Source organism: Felis catus, chromosome A2 (assembly GCF_018350175.1).
Source record: "Felis catus isolate Fca126 chromosome A2, F.catus_Fca126_mat1.0, whole genome shotgun sequence".
Lineage (NCBI taxonomy): Eukaryota > Metazoa > Chordata > Mammalia > Carnivora > Felidae > Felis > Felis catus.
Genome location: NC_058369.1, coordinates 150,189,343 through 150,212,830, shown reverse-complemented (window position 1 = coordinate 150,212,830; position 23,488 = coordinate 150,189,343). Strand labels below are relative to the sequence as shown.

Here is a 23,488-nt window from a genome sequence, read left to right as displayed (position 1 = left end):
GAGGTAGAGATGCTGGAAGTTCCTTGGCTGAGGAAGGGGTGAAAGGCTCAGAAAGGTGGGCATGTTAGAACTGACTTACTGGGGCGCCTGGGTGGCGCAGTCGGTTAAGCGTCCGACTTCAGCCAGGTCACGATCTCGCGGTCTGTGAGTTCGAGCCCCGCATCAGGCTCTGGGCTGATGGCTCAGAGCCTGGAGCCTGTTTCCGATTCTGTGTCTCCCTCTCTCTCTGCCCCTCCCCCGTTCATGCTCTGTCTCTCTCTGTCCCAAAAAACTAAATAGACATTGAAAAAAAAATTTTTTTTTTAAATAAAAAATAAAAATATAAAAAAAAAAAAGAACTGACTTACTGTGCAACACCAGAGAACTATCAGATGCCGGTGGTTCTCAGCAAAACCCAGAGAACACTCTTCACTAAAGTAGAAAGAAATGCTTCAAAAGGGAGACACCAACACCTTGACAAACTCAGTGTTGTTTGTTTCTGCAGGCCAAAGCTGACAGAAGATCTTCCGGGAAAGTGGTCTCCCTGGATTTAATGGGGATAATAGGATTCTGGAATAGCAGAAGCCAGCTGATAACACAAAAGTAGCAGAGTGAAGGTGGGGTCGGTGGAATTAATTGGCTGTGTTAATTGCCACAATAAGCCAGGTAGATGCAATTATCCTAATGGGAAACAGTGACAACCAACAGGACTTGACCCTTAGAAATTGTGGCAAAGCCAGGTCACCTAGAAGTGAGATATATGGGCAAGCAATGAAGGCATTGTTTGATTTATATATCCAAGAAAACCTCCTCTTGAGTCAGTCAGTACCACAGTGGAAAATCATGGTCTCCTGTCTAGTTTCAAGAGTTTAGGCAGTTTTCAGTCTCAGAATCCATTGATTGAAGGGCCATGCCCCCTTGAGGAAGGACTTTGAAGCACCGTAGCAAGTAGTTACAGTGGCTATTAACAATCCTTCCCGAAAGGAGTCTATAGACTTTAACCAGATTCATCATATACAGGGGAAAGTGAATATTTGGGTATTTTGAGGGCCATGGATAGGCTGACATGGACATCAAAATCCTTATTAGAGAGGGATGTTTAGAGGCCAGGTAATAGATGTCATCCTAGCCCAAGTCAGAGGGCTGTGGTATTCTTAGCAGCTGGAAAAACTCTCATGTTGGTTCTCTGTGGAGTTAAGTCTTCATCGTAGGAAAGGCTAAGTGGAAATTCCTAAAAATCCTCCCTGATCCCTATCCTTAGGCAAAAATAGTAAGTTGATGCCAACAGAGAATCCTGCAGCAATTGAGGTCACCCTCAGCCACTCAAAGGATACAGGAGTGATGCTCTTCATGGTAACCCATTCAATTCACAGTCTGGTCCTTGCTGAAAGTGTATAGATTGTGGATGGATGGACTTTGGTTATCTGGACATTCTGGTCACTGTTCTATTACCCTGATGACACCATGCCAATTGGGCCTGGTATCAGAAAGTGGGCTAGAACTTTGAATGTGTAAGTAAGAGATAATAGGAGATGATTCAAGAAACTGACACATCTGTGGAATTTTTAGAGACACAGTGGTCTAGACCACGGGTTGACAAGCTATGGCCTATGGGCCATATCTGGTCCACTGCCTATTTTTATATGGCCTGCAAACTGAGAATGGTTTTACATTTTTAAATGGTTGGGGGAAAAAAAATCAGAAGGAGAATAGTATTTTGTGACATGTGAAAAATACTTGAAATTAAAGATTAGTGTCTGTGAATGACATTTTATTGCCACACAGCCACACTCATTCATTTATGTGTTGTCTATGGCCACATTCAAGCTTCAACAGTAGAGCTGAAAAGTTGCAACAGAGACTATATGTGGAACTCTCTTCACTTCATACTGCTTCTCAGGGGAGCATAACTCACTCAACACAGTATTATGGGTGCTAAGCATATTGTTGTACCATGATATTTTATTTTATTTTATTTCATTTCATTTCATTTCATTTCATTTCATTTCATTTCATTTCATTTCATTTCATTTCATATCATACCACCAATGCATATCCTTCATGTCAAAGCAAGAAAAGGGGACTTCAAATGCTGCACTTTTTCACCACTGGAGTGTGATTTCCTTTTTATTGGATTATACTCATTATGTAATGACACTATAATTGTGCTAAAACAACCTTACCAGATTAAGCGGCCATCACAATATTTCCAACTCACAGAAAAGCGATAGTCAGAAATACTAAGAAATTTAAAATGGAATATCTCAATATAGCAGAATTTCTTCGCAAAAATTAAACACGTAAACGAGGCTAACGTTTTCAAGTGGCTCATTTGGTAGCAAACAAGAAAAGCCATTGACCATTAGTAAATTCATTAAAACATGTTTGACTGCAGAAGCTGAAAAAAATGTGTCCAGAGAAAAGAAACTTGTTTAAGGTAACCAGTCTTTTGGTAAGAACAGCTGGTCCAAGTGCTGAAGACATTGGGAATAACATCAACAGTTAGTTAAAACAAACAAACAAACAAAACATAAAAAAAACAAGGCTAATGACTGAGTATCTTTCCTTGTATCTTGATGAGTTGACAGGTGTCCCAGATAATGCTCAGTTATTGCTGTTTACTTGACGTGTCAATGTCAAGTTTGAAATGGCTGAAGAATTGGATCCTACAAATGCTGTATAAAGAACAGTGACAAGTTGAGAAGGTCTATAATGCAGTACAAACCGAGGTAGAATCTGCTAAACAGTATTACAACTGCTGGTGGTAAAAACTTCTGTGGAACAGAAAAAGGCTTAATTGGACAAATTTACAAAACTTATAAAACAATAAGATGTTAACGCCTGTGATTATTTACTGTATTATTCATCAGTATATCCTTTGCAGAAAATATTTGAATCTTTGTGTTGTGGAACCAATAGTGTAAAAAATGAACTTTATTCACTCTTATGGACTTAAGCATCTTCAATTCTATGAATTTTTGTCAGAAATAGAAGCAGGGAGCCTGGGTGGCTCAGTCGACTGAGTGTCTGACTTCAGCACAGGTCATGATCTTGTGGCTCGTGGCTTGTGGTTTGTGGGTTTGAGCTCCCGTGTTGGGCTCTGCACTGCCAGTGCAGAGCCTGCTTGGGATTCTCTCTCCATCTCTCTCTCTCTCTGCCCCTCCACTTGCACTAGCTTGCTATCTCTCAATAAATAACTAAACTTAAAAAAAAAGAAAAAGAAATAGAAGCAAAATATCCTGACTTGGTGTCTTAGTAGTGGTAAAATTTAATTGTGATTCTTTGTTTTTAGCTCAAGACTGAAATTGAGGTTTTCTTTCTGAACAAGAGCCACCTTCAACCACTATTATTTAATGCTCAATGAACTTCAGAAAGTTTTTGCTAATTTTTAGATGTGATGTGGTATTAAGAATTCTTATCTTTTAGACATATCTACTGATATATTTATAGATGAGAGGGCATGATGTTGGGATTTGCTTCAAAATAATCAGGGGTAGGAGTGGAAAGCGAGGGGGTACAGATGAAATAATATTGGTCATAAAATGATGAAGGCTGAGTAAACTGTACATTACAGTCAATATACCATTCTCTCTAATTTTGTATATGTCTGAAATTTTCCATAGTAAGAAGTTACAAAAAAATAATGTCTGCTATCACAACTGACAAGGAAGCTACATGATAGATAAGTTGGCCTATAAAGCTGTCTTAAGAATCAAGAGGTAACCAGGGCTGCCTGGGTGGCTCAGTCGGTTAAGCATCCGACTCTTGATTTCAGCTCAGGTCATGACCTCACGGTTCATGGGTTTGAGCCCCGGGCTCTGCACTGACAGCACAGAGCCTGCTTGGGATTCTCTCTGTGCCCCTCCCCTGTTTTCTCTCTCTCTCTCTCTCTCTCTCTCTCTCTCTCTCTTTGTCTCTCTCAAAATAAATAAATAAACTTCAAAAAAGAATCACGAGGTAACCAGAGTATTCATCAAAGTGTTCAAAGGACCAGACAGCTGTGGGTCCTTCAGGCCCTGGATGTCTGGGGAACCACTGCCAGCTTCAGCCCTAGAATTAATGGGCCCCGGGGAGAATCCAAAGGTCAGCAAGAATGAGTCAAGCATATGATTTGGTTGAGCTCTCAGTTGGAAGAAATGTAGAATCCACTTGGTAAGGAATGGAAAAAATGTCTAGAAATCCTCTGCCCATTGGGGAGTGGAGAAGGGAAACCCTCTGGCTCAGCCAAAGACTCAGCTGACTGAGGATAGTATGCACAAAAGATAGATAACCCAGTGGGTAGATATGCAGGGTTTCCAGACTTCCTTGGACAAGCATGGAAAAGTTGAGTGAGTTAACTTTGAAAAACTTTTACAAACTCAGAAAGGAGGGGAAGGTGATGGAGTTCAGTGGTTCAGAAACTTGCCTGAGATCAAAGGAAGTCAAACTGCCTGAAGCAAGGGCTGTTCTTTCATGAGCCACACATTCCTTTAAGAATTTAAATTTTTTAAATGAGAGAAAATAAACAAGTGTGCACAAAATAAATTTTTGCATTTGATTTCAGGGGCTTCCCCAAAGCCTGGGATTCATGAACCCCAGATTAAGAATCCCTTGATGAAAATCTTATAGAAAGTTCACAGTGGAGAGTAAGTGGCAGGGAAGGCAAGAGGGGCATTGCGGAATATGGTGTGTCCACTTCAGGCAAGGAGTAGCAACATCCAGGATGTTTTCCTGCCCTAGGAAGATACACGTAAAGCCGGAAAGTACCAGGTATGTGGACATCATCTGCCTAGTAGAGATGCATAGGGGAAGTCACTGGAAGGTTGGAAATAGCTGCTTGGGGGTGCCTGGGTGGTTCAATCGGTTAAGTGTTTGACTCTTGATCTCCACTAAGGTCACGATCTCACATTTAGTGAGTTCGAGCCCCGCGTGGGGCTCTGCACTGACAGTGTGGAGCCTGCTTGGAGTTCTGTCTCTCCCTTTCTCTTTGCCTCTCCCCTGCTTTCACTCTCTCTCTCAAAATAAATAAAATAAACTTAAAAAAGAAAGAAAAAGAAAAGAGCTGCTTGGCTTGAGAAAACCAAATATTTGAAACTCTATCATATTTAAAATATAGGCCAACCAGTTCACGGTTGTAATCTCCAGTCCATCCTCTATAATCACCGTTAATGATGTGTAAACTTCAAATCCATTCAAATAGCCTTTTATAAACCATGTGTCAGGAAGTGTGGAAGAGGAAAAATATTGAAACATGGACTCTAACACAGGAGCATTCATTTCTAAATGGAGAATGTAAATGGCCCTTGAAAAAACCTGGCCCTGGATTCTTTGACCTTCAACTTAAACCTCTCTCTTCAGGACATTTTCAGGTACACAAAACCATAGCCATGCCTTTGGAATCAATCCTCACTTGATATTCCTTCGTGGTCAAGATTTCAAACTCTGAAATTCTCTTAGACTACAAGCCCTTATTCTTCTGTAATTCTCACACCGATTAATTTTTTCCCCTTTATTCTCAGCGTGAACCCCAGACCCGTTGGATATTCATATCCATATAGTCAGCTCTCTTGGTTTTCACTTGCCTCTTTCCTAGCCTCAATGCCACAGGCATGTAAAGCGACCAAGGACCACTAGGTGGCAGCAGAGTCTTAACTAAACTGTCCCCCAGCTTGGGCCCCAAGATAATTGTTATTAACAACTGGAGCCTCAAGTTTAAGGAAGAAATGGAATTAAACAAATGGTAGAGAACACAGAGAGATACGTTGGCTGGGGACAAGAATATCTTGAGCCTCCACATAAATGTAAACCAGAGAAGTGGCTGAACCTAAGCAACGGGGGGGGGGGGGGGGGGGGGGGGGGTAGCGGGACACTCCCAGGTTCATTGACTGTAACCATTTCGTACCTATTCATGTGGGCAGTCTCCCTCTGCTTTGAAACACTCGCTGCCTAACTTCTCTGAAGCACTTTCTATTTCAGGGTTAGTGACTTAATACCAGTAAGCCTCCTGGAATCTTTTGCTCTTAACTGCCTTGCTGATCCCCACTGCTAAGTAGCCAACTCTCTTGCCTCTCTCCTTCTGGGTAGCCAGGTTCTCCTACAGAAAGTTGCAACGGTCTACACATTACTCAACTCTGCATCCATAATTTGTAACCTCAGTGGTGACCTCAAGGCTGTTCACCTTTCTTTTTGTCCTTAGTTAACTCCTTGGGGCATCGCTCATAGACACAATTCTAATCCTGCTCCACTCCCTGAAGTCCCTTTCCACATTTCAGCTCCCCAGTCTCACATCCTCCTTTATCTAAGGACTGGGACCATCCATCCAGTCCTTCCCTGCAACCCCTGTCCACTGCAGACTGAGCACAGGACCTACAGAGTCCTCCGTGGGACCTTCCTAGAGTTGGTGGGGGAAGACGTCAGGAATGCCACCCTCTTCAATACAAGTAATAAAGCAATACCCTGCATCTCATCTCAGAACCAATTTGCTTCTCTGAAAGATACTTTACGCTCTGCATCAGCTCGGGCTGCTATAATAAAACACTGCAGCCTGGGAGGCTTCAACAATTAACATTTATTTCTCACAATTCTGGAGCCTAGGAGGTTCAAGATGGAGGCACCAGCCAATTCGGTTGCTGGTGAGCACCTGCCACCTTCTCATTACATCTCTTCAAGGTCTTTCCTTGGCAGGATGTATACAGAAAGAGAAAGATCTCTCTCTCTCTTCTTGTTAGACCCCTTATCCCATCAGGAGGCCCTCACCCCGTCACCTAACCTAAACCCCACCTCCAAATGCCATCACGTTGGGGGTTAGGGTCTCAGCATATGAATTTTGGGGGTGCACAAGTGTTTAGTCCAGTCCAGTTACAAATGTTGGTGACTGGAGTGCTTCCTGACTTACAGGAAGAAGCCCTGGGCGGCAGCTTTTATAAACCTCATCTGCAAAGACAGTGATTTCAAACTATTCCCTAAAAAGTAACAAACTTACGTAAAATATATTCTATTCTGGCAGATTTCCACTGAGCTTGTCCTATCCGATGATTTCTGATTCATTTGTTCACTCATTCAGTTAATAAATACTTACTGACTTGAGCCGAGACTCCTAACCACGACATGCTGCCATATACACAAATGTGCTGATGCAGCACTTTTGTGGCAGATAAAGAATATTTTAAAAGAAGAATCATTCATCCAGAATTTGTCAGACTCTCCCTCCAGCACTGTGGAAAGAGAGTCCGCTCTCTGGCCAGCAGGCATATGCCAGTGTGCTCAGCTGTGAGTTCAGACAAAGAGTAAGTGCCTCGGGCTTAACTTTTTTTATTATAATCACTGCTGATATTCAAGTAGTGCTCAACGGCTTTTTATCTAATGGAAAGATAACGTGTGGCCAGCAGATACACGCATGTTCTAGTCTGCTTGACGGGCACATCTCTGAGAACAGTGATGTAAATGAGAATTCCATCATCTTCATCAGTTTCTTATGAAATAGATTATTATGGATCATCAACCCCCCCCCCCCCAGATCACTCCTGAGTGAACAAACAAGAAAGAATTTTGAAATCTACAATGCTGTAGATGTGACCTTGGCCTCAGAATGAGCTCACTAATTTGCGGGCTGGAATCCTCTAAAGTTCAGCCTGATCCTCCTTCTCTTAAAGCTACCACTATCAACCCAAAGGCACGTCCATTTTAATCTGTATTCATTGAATTAGTGAATTAGTATATTAATTAATGCCATGAGCTTTAATATTAGCAAATTAATTTATTGGATAATAAATTTGTTAACAAATTAAATTATTCAAGATGCATTTAATTCATTTAAACTGTATCAATTGATTGGCAGTATTTACCACAAACAATTGGGTATAACATAGGGATATAACAGCTACATCAAATATTCAGAAGATTTTCGAATAGGGTAAAACCTGTCCTGTGTGGTCAAAGCATGTACAGAATGAAGATCAACAGGTAGAAGATGTGGGAAAGCCCATTTTAGCTTAGCATCACCAAGACCCCTCTAAACAACAAGATTTCTCTAACTATTCATTGGGAAAAGTGAATTGTTGGTCACCTGAGGGGGTTGGGGATTTGCCAGCCTGTGGTGTTGAAGATCTGGAAGACCTCCAGTGCCTCTAAGATCCCACCAGCTCTGAGAGTCTGTGATCTCCTAAATCAGCCCGGTCATTTCTGCTGCAACCCCAAGTGCACAACTGTACGGAAACCGAGGCCCCTTTTGCTGCCAGCCCTCACTCAGCTCCTACAAGGAAGCAGGATGTGGCTCTAGGGACACACACCTGCATCTTTATCCGAGCTTGTGGCGATGAGAGTGCTGCCTCTCATCTCGCAGATTCGTACTGCATGATGTTGCAAGGCTGATCATTACGAGGAAGCAAGTGTTTAAAATCCTGGTCCGGATTCTTGGCTTCTAGCTTACAGGTGGAGCTGAATTGAGTTATAAGCCATTAGAACACAATTACAGCAGGATTTTTCACTTTAGAATATTACCCGTTTGGCTTAGAAATAAATCAAGCAATGCTGAAAGATAGAAGCTGCAGTCTTAAAGTGCTGGAATCAAAGAAGAAACGAGTAGAGAGATTTATTTTCCCGAAATCATTTTTTCCCCCTTCTGAAAGCCCAAGCAAAAATTAAGGAAATTTATTCAGGAGTTCTAGGGCCTTAGAACTAAATTCATATTGTTGCCAGGAAGTGGAGAGCGTGGGGTCCAGGAAGAGCCTTTTCTGGAGCGACTAATCTGAGGCAGGCAGCAGAGAGGGAACTTCACTTTGGTGGATATGGAGATAATACTTTAGCAAGAGTTGTCGGTTCCAATTCACCACTTTACGAACCTATTTCTGTTTCGGGACTTTTAAGAAAATACTTGGTATTTGATTTATACTGGAGTATGTATGGGTCACGTATATGTTGCTTTATTACAGTAACTAACAGCAGGAAAAGAGGTTGTCACTAGAAAGCATGAGCTAGAGCTTATGGGTATTTTGGATCTTCAGAAGCCTACCCGCTCTGAGACTCCACAGCCCTTGCCTTGGTGGGAGAAAGAGTGACAATCCTAGGGCTTATGCCGACGAAAACCAAAGCCCTAAATCTAAAGACAGAGTGAGGAAGATGTATATGCAGAGTCATGGTGCTGGGGAAGTCAGCCAACAGCTTAACAAAAGATAAGATTGTATTTGGATACGGGTCGTGCAAAGTGCAGAAACCGACAGAGCTCTAAAAAAAAAAAAAAAAAAAAAAAAGCCAGTGTTCTTTTTCTCTTTCTTTCTTTCTTTCTTTCTTTCTTTCTTTCTTTCTTTCTCTCTTTCTTTCTTTACTGAACCAAAGAGTAGTCCCTATGTATTTATTAAATGCTGAATTCTAGGAGAAATGTGTAAAAATAATCCATCAATATTAATTATTTTAAACATAACTAGCGTAAACCCTACTTATTGCTTTATAAAGGAAGGCCATTCTTTCTGTAACCACAAGGAGTGGTCTGGGACCCTGACAAAACTCTTGTACTTCTGTATACAGTTGACCCCTAGACAGTTGTGCAGGGGTTAGGGGCATCGACCCCCCCACCCTCTGCCCCGAGCAGCTGAAAATCCACATACAGCTTTTGACTTTTCAAAAATTTAACTACTGTTGATGGGAAGCCTTACTGGTAACATAATCAGTCAATTAACACATACTTCACATGTTATGTGTATTATATAGCATATTCTAACAAAGCAAGCCAGAGGAAAGAAAATGTTCTTAGGAAAACCATAAGGAAGAGAAAATACATTTACAAAGCCGTACTGTAAAAAACCCATGTGTAAGTGGACCCACACTGTCCAAACCTGGCTTGGTCAGGAGTCAATTGTATTATAAAAAATGTGAATTACTTTCCCAACACACTGGAGAAACAAATACTCTATTTTTCTGTCCCTCTGAGCTTCAGCTTTTCCATTGTGATACATCATTAGTCTGACAACTACTCAGACCAGTTTTCTAACTCACTCTGATTCAATTCCACTTTCTTCCAGTTAGCAAATTCTCCATTTTTACAAACTGACATCCTAAAGGGAACAGATCCTTTTCTTTGGTTTTCATTTAATTTCTTGTATACTCAAAACAAGGGGCACCTGGGTGGCTCAGTTGGTTGGGCGTCTTGATTTCAGCTCAGGTCTTGATCTCAGACTTTGTGGGTTTGAGCCCCGCATCAGGCTCTGTGCTGATAGCTCAGAGAGCTGCTTTAGATTCTGTGTCTCCCTCTCTCTCTCTGCACCCCCCACTTGTGCTCTGTCTCTCTCTCTCTCTCTTTCTCAAAGATAAGTAAACATTTTAAAAAATTTAAAAAGAAAAAAGAATTTATTTTAAAATCATTTGTTTTAAATTCTGTTGGGAATCTAGCCTGTTTTTCTTGTTTTCTTGACTAAGTAATGATTTCCTTTTTTTTTCTTTTGAAATGATTTAAATAATAACTGCAGAAATAGTAGGAAGAGCTTTTCTTTCTGAGTGATTTGCTGACATGATGCTCCATCACCCTTGAATACTTTAGTGTGCAATTCTTACATACAAGGACTTCCCGGATAACTACACTGCAACCCTCAAAACGAGAACATTAACTGTAATTCATTGATGGCATTTAATTTTAGACCCTATCCAAGGTTTAGCAGTTGTCCCAATAATGTCTTTATAGCAAAAGAATCCAGTTCAGAATCACACATCACATTTGTTTCTTGTGTATTTTTGTGTTTCTTGATCTCAATCAGTTCCCCCAATTTTTTTCTGACTTTCATGACTTTGACTATTTTGAAGATTACAGACCACTAATTTTGTCACATGTGTCTTATGATGGGATTGTTTGATGTTTTTCAAGTTTGTATTTAAATTATACTTTGGCAGGAATATCACAGATGTGATGCTGAGTTCTTCTCATTGCATCCTATTGGTATACAATTTCGATTTGTCATATTACTGGTAATATTAAATTGAGCCCTTGATTAAGGTAGGCTAATAGGCAGAAACTTAGGATGGCTCTATGACTTTGGCTGGTGGTGTTACTTTTATGATCATGATATGGCAAAAGGGAGGTTATCTAGTGGACACAATCATATCAGTACTTTAAAAGTAGAGTTTTCACTGGCTGTTAACAGAGGCAGAGGTCAGAGAGATTTGAAGTGTCACAGGGATTCAACTCCAGGAAGGTCTACCTCAAGGAGATGAAGAAGACCCAAGGCAAAGACCCAAGATCAGCCTGTAGGTTCAGGGGGCTTTTCCTGGACCCTAGCTGACAGCCAACAAGGAAATAGGAACCTCGGTCTTACAGCTTCCAGAAACAGAGTCCTGTCCCTCCCCCTGCTCGTGCTCTCTCTCTCAAAAATAAGTAAACATTAAAAAATTAACAAAGAAAAAAAGGAAATGGAGTCCTGTCAACCTGAACGAGCTCAGAGGGTAGATTCCTCCCCAGAGGACTCCAGGTAAGAGTCTAGCCTGGCTGACAGTTTGATTTCAATCTTGGTGGACTCAGAGCAGAGAACCCCATTGAAGCCACCTACACTACTGACTTACAGAACTGTGAGATCATAAGTGGGTGTGTTTCAAGCTTTCAAGTATATGTTAATATACTTCTTATGAGGCCCTTCTTATGAAGGCCTATTCATAAAGCTTCTACCTTCATGATTTAATTACCTCCCAAAGGTCCCACCTCCTAATACCATCACATTGGGGGGTTAGAATTTCAACATATGAATTTGGGGAGACACATTCAGTACATAATAGCAATTAATAAGCATTTTGTAAAGAGGTACTTTAAGACTAGACAAATATCCCTTATCAAATGTTTACCCACTTATTAGTTTAAGTATCAATTGATGTTTCTTGGATGGGTTAATTATTAATATGGTGGCTAAAATCATGGTCCTCTGATTCCATTATTTCTCCTGCATATTAGTTGACAATATATGGTGAGGGAGAGTTTTCTGTCCTTATTTATTCATTTCAGAGTGGTTCCATGAATTCCTCTTTTATTCAATGGGTCATAATCCATTAGTGTCATTATTAATTTTATGCTCTAATTGAGCTGGTCTCTGTGCCTTTAGGCAGAAGCCCATCATTCACTGAGCACTCCCTCACTTCCCGGTGGAAAAATCTGTTCCCTGATTCAATCCTGGAGTCATCTAGCTTTCCAAGTAACCTAGTTTCTTTTAATGGAGAATAGTACATACATATCTATAGCTATATGGATCTTTACATCTCTACTTCTATGCCACCCCATCCATATAGAAACTCATGAGTTCACAGCAAACCTAATCCAATTCCACAGAGTTCATTCTAGTTTTGTGTCTTTCTGTAGTTGTAACTGCTTAAAACAAGAAATCTGAGTCCATGGCTGACTACATAATTTGCAGAGCTAAATGGAGAATGAAAATGCAGAGCTCTTATCCCCTGGGAGGAAAAAAATGCTATTAAAGGTACTAAAATACAAAGCTTTTAATTTTTGCTCACAGTCTCTCTCTCCACCATAGTGTTTTTTAATTTGCTATTTAATGTCATTTTAAGTAAAGAAAATTTTAAGTTGAAAATTATTAGCATGAATTTTACTATTTATCTTTATATTCTGCAATATCAGTTTCAAATGCAAATAGGAGAGCATTTAACTCATATGCAAAATCATCAACGTTACGCAGACATAGTTTGGAGCTCATACACATGTATATGTGTCATTCTTACCACAATAGTAGAAAGATTGCATAAAACTAACTCAATTGTTTTTATTTCATTTCTGGATATGCATGCATTTTCCCACATTTGGTTCTACATTTGGCTTACAGATGATTGAGGATGTACTGAAAAGAAAAGGAACGATGGTTTGCCCTATATTTCCTTTCTTCTCTGTCATTTTCAGTGCAACGGATTGTCTAATAAGCAGAAGTAACACAAGTAAGGATTCACATGATTAGGTCAGGCCCACCCCAGCGATCTCCCTGTCATAAGGTCAGCTGATTTGGGACCTTAGTTACATCTGTAAAATCCCCTTTACCATACAATATCACATCAATATTTGGGTACTATCTTATCATATGCATAAGCGCCACACTCCAGGGAAGGAGATTATACAAGAGTGAGGGTCATTGAAGGCTGTCTTAATTCTGCCTTCTACATCTACCTTAAGATAGATAATGGCTAGTGACCCCAAGGAAATTGTTAGGTTCATTTGTGATCACGTTAAATGTGTTATCTTGGCCCCTGCTCGGCCTGGATCTGAAGAGGAAAATACCTGTAGGTCAGATGGATAAAGATCCGGAAACTTCTTCAGTCATGTCAGGCAATTTGGGTTCTTCTGCAGAGGCAACAGGTGTCTGTTTTCCTAAGGCGCAATTCTCATGTCAGAGAACAGAGACTGGCAAATGCAAAGGCATGGTGCCAGGGAAGCTGCCAACATTTGCAAACACAGCTGAAAATGCTTCGCCTTGGATAAGGTAATACAGGCAGAAAGCGGAGAGAATGGGTGTGTACAGAAGCAAACAGGCTGTTGGGAAAAAATGGGCCTAAATATGATTTGGATGACGTTCAGATGCTCTTTTAGCTATTTGGGTAACAAACTAATGCTAAAGGGAAGTCCTGTTCAAGAAAGTCCATAAATACATTCTCACAAGTATTGGGCCTTCAACTATGGTCATGGTAACTGACGCTGAGTTGACAGTGTACTGAGTTGAATAGTGTCCTTCAAAAGTCTGTGTCCACCCAGGGCCTCAGAATGTGGCCTTATTTGACCATGAGGTCTTTGCAGATATAATAAGTTAAGATGAGGTAATACTGGAGTACATTGGGCCATAAATCCAATGACTAGTGTCTTTATAAGAAGGTTATATAAGCAGAGGCTGACATTGGAATCCTGACCCCTTTCTGATAAGCAAAGGAGCCTCAAGCATTGCTAGCAACTACCAGAAGCTAGAAAAGGTAGGGAAGGATTCTCCCCTAGAGCTGTCAAAAGGAGTATGGCCTTGATTTTGGACTTACAGGACTGTGAGAGAGTAAGTTCATGCTGTTTTAAGGCACCAACTTTGTGCTAATTTGTTACAGCCACCCTGGGAAAATTAGAACAGGCACTAAGGAAGAAATCAAAACTGGAAAAATCAGAATATTTCTGTTCATAGGAAGATAGCAAGGGTTATGAATTCCACTTATCAATCAACATGAGACAGCCACTATCTTTCCTTAATTTCCAGGATTCGTCCAAGGTTGAGGCAGTGGAATACAGTTTTTCCAATTATGACAGCTTAAGACCCCTGGAAGGCTGACAAATAGGCTGTGATTGGCCCTGCTGCTTTCCTGAGCTGCTAGCATCACTTGACTCATGGAGAATAGGACCACGGCCATTCTCCTCCACTCACTGCCTCCCTGGCCTGGCCTTCTGAAGATGTGCCCTGGTAGAAAAGATCCTGGGACTGTGGCTTATCACCAAGCCCTGTTCAAATCACATTTAGGAAGGAATTGCTAATAAAAGGAATTCACTTGTTTCTGGTATGGAATCAAACAAACAGAACTGAAGGAGGAGAATACGAATTGTTTTTCAACGGTTATTTTAGCCCTTACAATTATACCCAGGTGAGGACAGGAGTAAAAAATTGATCATGAGTTAACTGACATTCTCCATGTATCACCCCTGACTCCAAAATGGTCAATTCAATTCCAGTTTAAGAATGTCATATAGTCCCTGAAGTTTATAATTAGTTGTAGGGGTGCCTGGGTGGCTCAGTCGGTTGAGCGACCAACTCTTGATCTTGGCTTTGGTCATGATCTTGCGGTCATGGGATAGAGCCCTGTGTCGGGCTCTGCACTAAGCATGGAGCCTGCTTGCGATTCTCTCTCTCTCCCTCTGCCCTTGTCCCCCACTTATGCACCTTACTCTCTCTCTCTCTCAAATAAAAAATATATATAATTAGTTGTTGAGTCACTTGTAGAATCATTTCAGATTATGTGGGTAGGCGCCAGGAAGTGTAAGAATGAAGAGGCTTGGTTCCAGTTTTCTCATGTGTAAAATAACAATAAGCACACCTTGCATCCGCCTACCCACCCACCTACCCATCCATTCGTCCATTTATTCAAAATACAGGATTGAGGAACAGAGAATACAGCAACAAACAGAACAGACCAGAAGTCCTGCTCTCATAGAGCTTACATTCTTTTGGGTAGGAACAGAGCAAGCAAGCCAACAAACTATAAATTATATATATATCATATGGTGGAAAAGAAAACAAAGAAAGGAAAGAGATTACCACAGAAGATGGATTAATTTTAAATAGGGCAGTGAAGGAAGTCCTCACTGAGGCCTGAGAACATGGTTAGTGAGCAAAGACCAGAAGAATATCAGGAAGAGAAACACTCCCATATATGAGGGTGGCACATCTCAGGCAACGAGAATAGCAATGGCAAAGGTCCTGGGGCACAAACACAGTGGTAACCCCAAACCACCTGTCTTGTGTTATATTTTAATGATGGTCAAGTTCTTCTTCTTGGTCCCCACCAATACTCCCCAACTTACCCGAGGGCTGACCTTTTTGAAACAATGAAAGTGGGGGCGCTTGGGTGGCTCAGTCGGTTAAGCGTCCGACTTCAGCCAGGTCACGATCTCGCGGTCCGTGAGTTCGAGCCCCGCGTCAGGCTCTGGGCTGATGGCTCAGAGCCTGGAGCCTGCTTCCGATTCTGTGTCTCCCTCTCTCTCTGCCGCTCCCCCGTTCATGCTCTGTCTCTCTCTGTCTCAAAAATAAATAAACATTGGGGCGCCTGGGTGGCGCAGTCGGTTAAGCGTCCGACTTCAGCCAGGTCACGATCTCGCGGTCCGTGAGTTCGAGCCCCGCGTCGGGCTCTGGGCTGATGGCTCGGAGCCTGGAGCCTGCTTCCGATTCTGTGTCTCCCTCTCTCTCTGCCCCTCCCCCGTTCATGCTCTGTTTCTCTCTGTCCCAAAAATAAATAAACGTTGAAAAAAAAAATTTTTTTTAATAAAAAAATAAAAAAAATAAATAAATAAACATTAAAAAATTTTTTTTAAAAAAGAAACAATGAAAGTGCCTGTAGGCAGCACTATCAAGTTGAAGGGTTAAGCCCTTCCCTGAAATTTCTGGGAAAACATTTACCCTACTGACAACAAATGAGGAGCAACAAGCTGGGTAGAATTTAAAAGTAAAATGTAATCAAATTCCACTGTGTAGTACATTCAGAATATTTGTTTTCTAAAGTTGAAAGGTCAATTGAATGAAAATAATTTCAAGTAACAGTGTAGGTGTATGAAATATTTAATTGAGTTGGATCCTTATTTGTTATTTTTTAAAAGGCTTAATACTCTGATTGTAAAAATGAATTTCCCATTGTAAAAAACTTGAAAATTATGTGAAATAACAAGAACAAAATTTGCTTGTGACTACATAGGAAAAAAAAACTATTTACATTTCTATCTTTCTAGATAGATTTCCCTTTTATTTTAAACTTTGTTGATTTGATAGTGAAAATAGCTTGTTTTAATTTGCATTTTTGGGTACTAGTGTGAACAACTTTTCACATGCTTTACTGGCCAGGTTTCATGTATCAACTTTGCTTTCTCTTAAATTTTTCTTACCGATCTGAAAAAGCTTTTTAATCATAAGAAAACCATGAATCTATTTTCTGTCACATTCATGGTAAATGGTTTTTTCCAAGATTCTTTACTGCCCATTATTTTTGCATAGTTTTTATGTCCAAATTTTGCATTTTTATAGTCATGCATACTCAATATTAAAGCCAAAAAATATTTATTTCCAACAATGTTCACTAAAAGAGTCTTTTCAAATTTTACTGAAAATTATGGTACTGCTTTTGCTCTATATTGGTACTGCTTTTGCTCTATAATGTACAGTGAAATCCCACAATAATGCAATAGGTAGGGTCCAAAAATTTAATTACATAAAATGCAATTACTGTAGGTTTAATGATTGACTAAAGCAGGCCTGGGCAGTTGGGCATTATGGCATCTGGCTGAGCAATTCCAATCCCTCCAGGTCCCAGCCGTAGTTTGACATCTGCTGGTGGGCATTTGCTAGATCTCACTTACATACTGAGGGGTCAAATCAAGTCCCAAGACTTCTTGGGACCTGCAGGACAGCAGCAGTGACTCCTGGATCTCCAGGTTAGCTAGTACTCTGTTTTCCAGACCAATCCAGGACAATGGGTGGAAGAGACATACTAGGGACACGAGGGCCCACAACTTTCCATGATAAGCTCCCTTCTTTTCCACATCCTGCCTTGGATCCCTTCCTCCCCAGCTACTCCCCTTCTCTCTCTCCATAAGATAAAGCAAGTTTCCTACACACTCATGGAGTAGAAAGCGTTCACTTAACACACCCCTGTAATGTATACCTTAGACTCTCTATGACGGTGGATGCAGATTCAGTTGATGTCTAGAGTGGCTTTATTCCCAGCAATTCAAAAACAGTGAACAAATTTTAGGATGGATTCATTGTATCTGTTAGAACTGTGATATTAGGGACCCCAAGGTTGGCAAAGTTCTCGTTCCTTGAGATGCAAATGTATAAAATAAAATCAGCAATAAATAAGAAGTTGTTTTTTGTAGAATACAGCTTTTCTCTCTATTAGCTTATTTATTTACCTCTGGTTTGTTAAATTTAAGTGAGACAAAAATGTCATGTAATTTATTAATAGAAATATTTTTATCTTATAACCTAAGCTTTTTAATCAAGGAAATCATAATCACATGAAGGAAAAAAATTATAACATTTTGAAAGCACACACACAAAAAAACCACTCCCATAGATTATTTATGGATGTATAGATAAATAGTAAAAATATAAAAACATGGATGGGAAGTGTGTCAGTCAGGGTCCAGCTGGGAGAACAGAATGTACTCTAAGATTGTTGAACATTGGATATTTAATTCAAAGACTTGGTTACCCAGGTGATGGAAGAGCTGGGATATGAGAAGGGAGAAGAGCCAGTGAGGTGACTCAGGGGTTAACAGCAGCAGGAAAGAACTATGGTCCTAGATGGAGTACCTAGAAGGAAGTGATACTTCTAATCCCAGAAGCCATGTCCCCTGGTAAGAGAGAGAGAAATTCAAGTGGAGGGTGTCTGGCAAGAGCTGGGACCACACAGGAAATGTAACTGCATTTGGAGATGCCACTCAAGGCTGAGAGAGAGGGAGAAACACCTGGCTTCTCTCTTCCTCCTGCCCTCCAATCGCCTGACTGTACCTCCCATTGACCAAACCCAGCGGAAGTGGCTGGGAATCCTGGGAAATGTAGTCCGTGGACTCCCCTTCTCCCTCCCATTGAGAATAGAGGAGGGTAATGGTTGGGAGCAAGCAGGCAAGTGAGTGGCAGAAAAGGGGGCAGGCGCCTCACCAGCCCGTGGATGGGCAAGACCTTCTTCCTGGAAAGGGAGTCCAGAGAATGGGGAGGGGAGGGTACAGAGTGGTCCTCAACTGTATTGGTAACCACTTATTTCATTGATAATTTTTTTTGAAGTTTGAAGCCAATATGGCAAAAAGTCAGCATCTGTTAAATGTATAAAGTAGGTGGCCAGATGCTCATTATAGTAGTCTCTTGCATTTCTGCATAATTGGAATACTTCAAAGAAGAAACTATTGTAGAAAAAAAAGAAATGTTCTAGGTTAATGGAATAAGGAACATTCTCCTTGTTTAGACTCACCTCCCTTTCCAATCTCACTCCTGATGATTCGCCATGGCTCTTCTTCAAAGGAGGGTGGCAAGTGGGTGGGTCTTACAGGCTCTGCCAATCACCAGGGTTGACTCTTGGGCATGAGGTCATGTTAAAGGCAGAGTAGGAGGATGAGGAAGGAAAAGAAGAAGGAAAGGCAAAGAGGGAAGGTTCCAGAAGCTTGGGAGGGAGAGGATAACCAATCACAGTGAGCTCTCCCAGTCTTTTTGTCTTTGACACTTGGTTCAGCAACTCACAACACGGATGCCCTTGAGCAAGTCCCTTGGCCTCTCCATTCTTGCATTTGCTTTTCTGCAAAAGTGTGGTGGTTGCAAGATTCAATGAGAACAGATACAAAAAGCACTTTGAATAGTGCTGGCGCATAGCAATCTCTCAATCCATTTTGGGTATTATTATCATTCTTTGTTCTTTTTATCTTTGGATCCTCAGTGTTAGCAGAGTTCCCCTGTGATGATCGTCAGATCAAATGAGTGGGGGTAGCAAAAGAGGACACCCTGTAATTTGCTTATCTAATTCAGGTCTCCCTGTGATAATCTGCTCCTGGTTGAGCATACCAATCTCCATACAACACTGCCTAGATCCTGGCCTATGAGGCCAGTGTCAGTATGATTTCAAACAAGTTTGGCAAAAGTCAGACTCTGGCAGAAAGAGTTACACTTCAATAAAGTGAAGAGAGAGAATCTGTGGGGTCATCTTATCAGGAGATTCAGCTTTCTTATTCTGATTCTGGATTCTGGAAGGGGTAATCCTCCAAATGAGACAACCTGCAGAGAAAACAAGGCCAAAGGAGAGTATGTGAGCATTAACTAGTTGAGAAGGCATTTTCCTGTGGTGTGCCCTATGGTTTTGTGCTCCCTCAGACCCCTCCCCACAAGATGCTGTAAGGACACAAGAAGGGGCCCTGCCTTGACCTTCCATCCAACTGCCCCAAATGGTGTGCTAGGAAGGAGGGCAGGAAGCAGGGATCGGGGCACCAGAGTAAACCCTAATGGATAGCTAATAATAAGCTTGGTGCCCAGCATGGAGCTGAGTGCCCTCCCAGTATCACCCCCACTTATTCTCACAACTGTGTGAGTAGAGAACAAGAGAATGGTTTGGGGGATGCTGTGAGCATTGGGTGAGTTAATAATACATGCAAAGAACTTAGGATGCCTACCCCTTTCTGAGCGAACACTCAGTAGATGTTAGCTGCACTTAGTACAATCATCCCAAATTTGTGGATAAAGAAACCAACTTGGGAAACAGGAAATCTACCCAAGGTGACGAGGCTAAGAAATAAATGGTGGAGCTGGGATGTGGACTCTCACTCGTGAGCCCACCCGTCTATTGCCTCCATCGGAAATGGTGCTGGTAGGAGGAGAGGTAGTTTCATCCTGGGGAAGGTCACATTTGACATTTGACATTCCTTGTCATTCTAAGTAGCTGCTGCTTTGCTGCCCTCTAACAAAAATGAGCAGTTGTAAGATGGGGAAAGGCAGCTCTATGATACCCGGGGTGGGCAGGGTGGATATGGAACATCATGCCATGCAAACTGATGCTTGAGACACTGAAATGCTCTTGAAAATGAGTTGTTGTTTTGGCTTTAAAAACCATAGAAGAGATTCAGATTGTCATTAAACTGGGCACCTGGCAATATCAAATGTCACAAGCCATCTTCCCAAGGACAAATATCTTTGATATCTTTAATGGGATCTAATAATCAGAAAGCATTGGTGAAAGATTAATAGATCATTTAGAAGGATCACCTAGCAAGAGTAAAAAATTCATCTTGGATGCTTATAAGAGATTTAAGGTGAAGTTACTCCCACTTCCTTTAATAAGCATTCAATTAAGAATGAAACCTATGGTTGACCAAGTAAATTGGAGGAATGCATTGTTTAACCTCTCTATTCTATGGAAACTTGCTTTCCAGGAAACTCATTTACCCCATCACATGGCTTCAAATACCACCATGTGACAGTGATGCGCTTGGAGTGACATTACTGGATCTGTTTCTCCTGTATAAGGTAAGGATGACACCCAACCTGCCATCACTAGGGAAGGTGGCCTGCATTTCAAGCTGCACAGAGGGAGCCCCCCACGTAAAAAAAGACTGCCAAGCAGAGGTCAAACCCTTCCCACTGCTGGACTGCCTACACCAGACCCTGACTTCCCCCTCCCCAAAGACTGAGTACACAGCATTGAACTTGCCCCAAATGTTTGAGAAGGAAAAGGGCAGGACTCTTACCCTTCCCTAAACAGTTTACCTGGCCAGTCACTGGTTTATATTTCAGTCCAGGTTTGTTCAAGAGCCTTTGAATCTGGAAGTGGTTGAAGTTGGAAATGCCAATGGCTTTCACCAGCCCCTAGTCCACCAGGTCCTCCATGGCCTATCACAGAAAGGAACACTTTTGGAGCAGTCCTAGAGAGACTGCAGGGACCCTGGCTTGTCTTCGTCTTCTCTGGGGCAGGAGAAGCTGGTAAAGGAGCCATCATGGCAACGTTAGCTGAAGTATGAAAAGGAAATTTCAGTCCAGTTGTCCAGCTCATGTGTGCCATAAAGCTCCTTGGTTTCAGCCCTACTGCCCTTTACCAGCCCCAGTGAAACAAGGAGGAAAAGGTAAAGCTTGGATATGCTTGCTCCCCTCCTCTTGCCTACATCTGGGTGACACGAGTTGGCCCTGGAAGAGGCTGCAGCATGTGGGGAAGCACCTGTTGTCTGCATCTGGAGTCACCCTCTCCCACACTGACATCGGTTTGGCTGGCAGTAATATCAGGGCCACTGGAGAGGGTCATGCAGGTTGTGCCCTGGCAGGGGCACCGGGCCAAGTGATTGAATGGGGCCCCAATCTGGCCACTAGCCACTTACCAAGACATGTTCCCAGGTACAGAAACTACATTGAACTTGAGGAAAGGTATCTTCCCGTGATTTTTAGCCTGTGAAGGATACTTTTCCGAAATTGCCCAAAGATACCCTATATGTTAACAGCAGTCCAGATTCAACATGTATTTATTATGCATTTATTACACATCCAGAACCTGTCCAGGAGTTGTCGGGATATAAAAATATACCGTGTACCTCCTTCTGCCAAGACTCTCACAGTCCAATTAAAGTGCTAAGGTTCCCCTCTGGGGATCCATCAGTCCGCCAGATGCTGAGGCTGTCTCCAGTCGCTTGACAGCATAGCACTGGGAATCAGGGAGGTCAGAAAAGGAAGGGCGGACTCCGGGTGGAGTTTAAACTGGGACTTGAAAAATGACTTGGAGGAAAGAGAGAAAGAACAAGAGCAGGGGTGGAGGGAAGAAAGCAGGAGCTTTGTGGCAGGGACAAACTTGAGGTGCTCAAGGGACACTTCATGCGGTGGTTCTTAAATCTGACAGCCATTTGGAATCCCCTGAGGACTTTACAATATACCGATCTCAGGATCCACTCCCAGAGTTTCTTACCAAATTGGTCTGGGATGTAGCCTCAGCACTGGAATTTCTTCAAACTCCCCCGGTGATTTCAAGGTACAGCCAAGGCTGAGGGCCACTAGGGTAGATGATGTCGGTCTTCAAACTGGGCAAAGGAGTTTAGAATTGATGAGATCACAAGGTCCACGACATGTCTGAGTTGAGCAATGAGATACTATAAAAGTTTCTGTGTGTCATAGATCAGGTGTAAGGGGGTATAGGACCCACGTGGACTCCTTTATACTTTTTTATCCCATGTGGTTCAGGGTGGTCAGTTAGGCTTCTATTGAACTGGTCTTGGATCCACATAAAAATCTATCGCTTACGTGTTCAGTGCTGTTTCATCGTGGACCCACCGACTTTCATCATCAAAATCTTTTCATGGCCCCGAATCTTTTAGTTAGTGGTTATTCTGAAATCCATTCCAAGGGCATGGCACTGTGAAACTGGGGTACTTCTTGCAGAGAACAATGACATAATTGCCACATTGAATATCGTCATAAGAACTAGGGCAAAAAATCTCACAGAACCAACCTTAGAGGTGTGCTGGTCTCCACATTTCACAAAGAATAATTCCTAAGGGTAGAAGACATCGTATTTTACCTGGGTAATATATATCATAGAGCCCTCTTATCAGATTTAATGCAAAGTCTGAGTCTGCTGAAATTTTAGGCTTTGTTGTAGGTCTTGCCACAGTTTTCATTCCCGGGAATAAAACATTCATTGAGTTGAGTCCATGCACATAAACCACTATGTTGCTCAATAAATCATCAAACCTGGAACATTTCCCTAATGGAAGGTTGTTTGTGGTAGCAGAAGAAATGTGTTGACTTTTTTTTTTTACAGTTAAGTACCAGAATTTGAGTTTCTTTTTATGTTTTGATGGCTATGATTTTGTCACTAGCAAAGAGAAATTAATATCTCATCTCCAAGATTCAGGCTTAATAAATTTATTTCAGTAAATACATCAAACAAGTATTTAAGACTAGGTAGTTGGATAATGACTTGTGTGGTCATTAAGGCAAATAAGAATATGTAAGTCCAAAGAAAAAAAACAGCATGTTTCAACTTGTAGTTTGAACCATCTTTCTAGTATGTGGGCTCACCCAGCTGATGGCTTGTATAGCAGTGACATTTTGTCACATTGACTGTGGGTTTGTATTTAATTACATAATCAAAATAGCAGAAGGCATGACAAATTGATGGCTTCATGAGACTATTTATTTGATTTTACTTCGATGGATAGTGTCTTGCTCGTGAGATATATTTTCAGTAATTTATTATTTAGTATGGTTCTTAATGACATAAATCATTGCTATTTTACTATTGCGAATTTAGGCTCGTAGCACCTAACTGCAAATGACATATCCTGTCGAGCAAATTCAGTGGTGAT

The 23,488-nt window shown here is 41.5% G+C and overlaps 1 protein-coding gene across 1 annotated transcript in view; it reads left to right on the top strand.

Moving 5' to 3' along the window:
- LOC102902631 overlaps window positions 1–23,488 on the top strand; it is a 74,586-nt gene that overhangs the window by 41,870 nt on the left and 9,228 nt on the right. Inside the window, exon 5 of the mRNA XM_045052640.1 lies at window positions 20,576–20,669. Coding sequence (XP_044908575.1) covers window positions 20,576–20,640 — 65 coding nt within the window. The 3' untranslated portion in view covers window positions 20,641–20,669. The remainder of the gene's footprint in view (window positions 1–20,575; window positions 20,670–23,488) is intronic.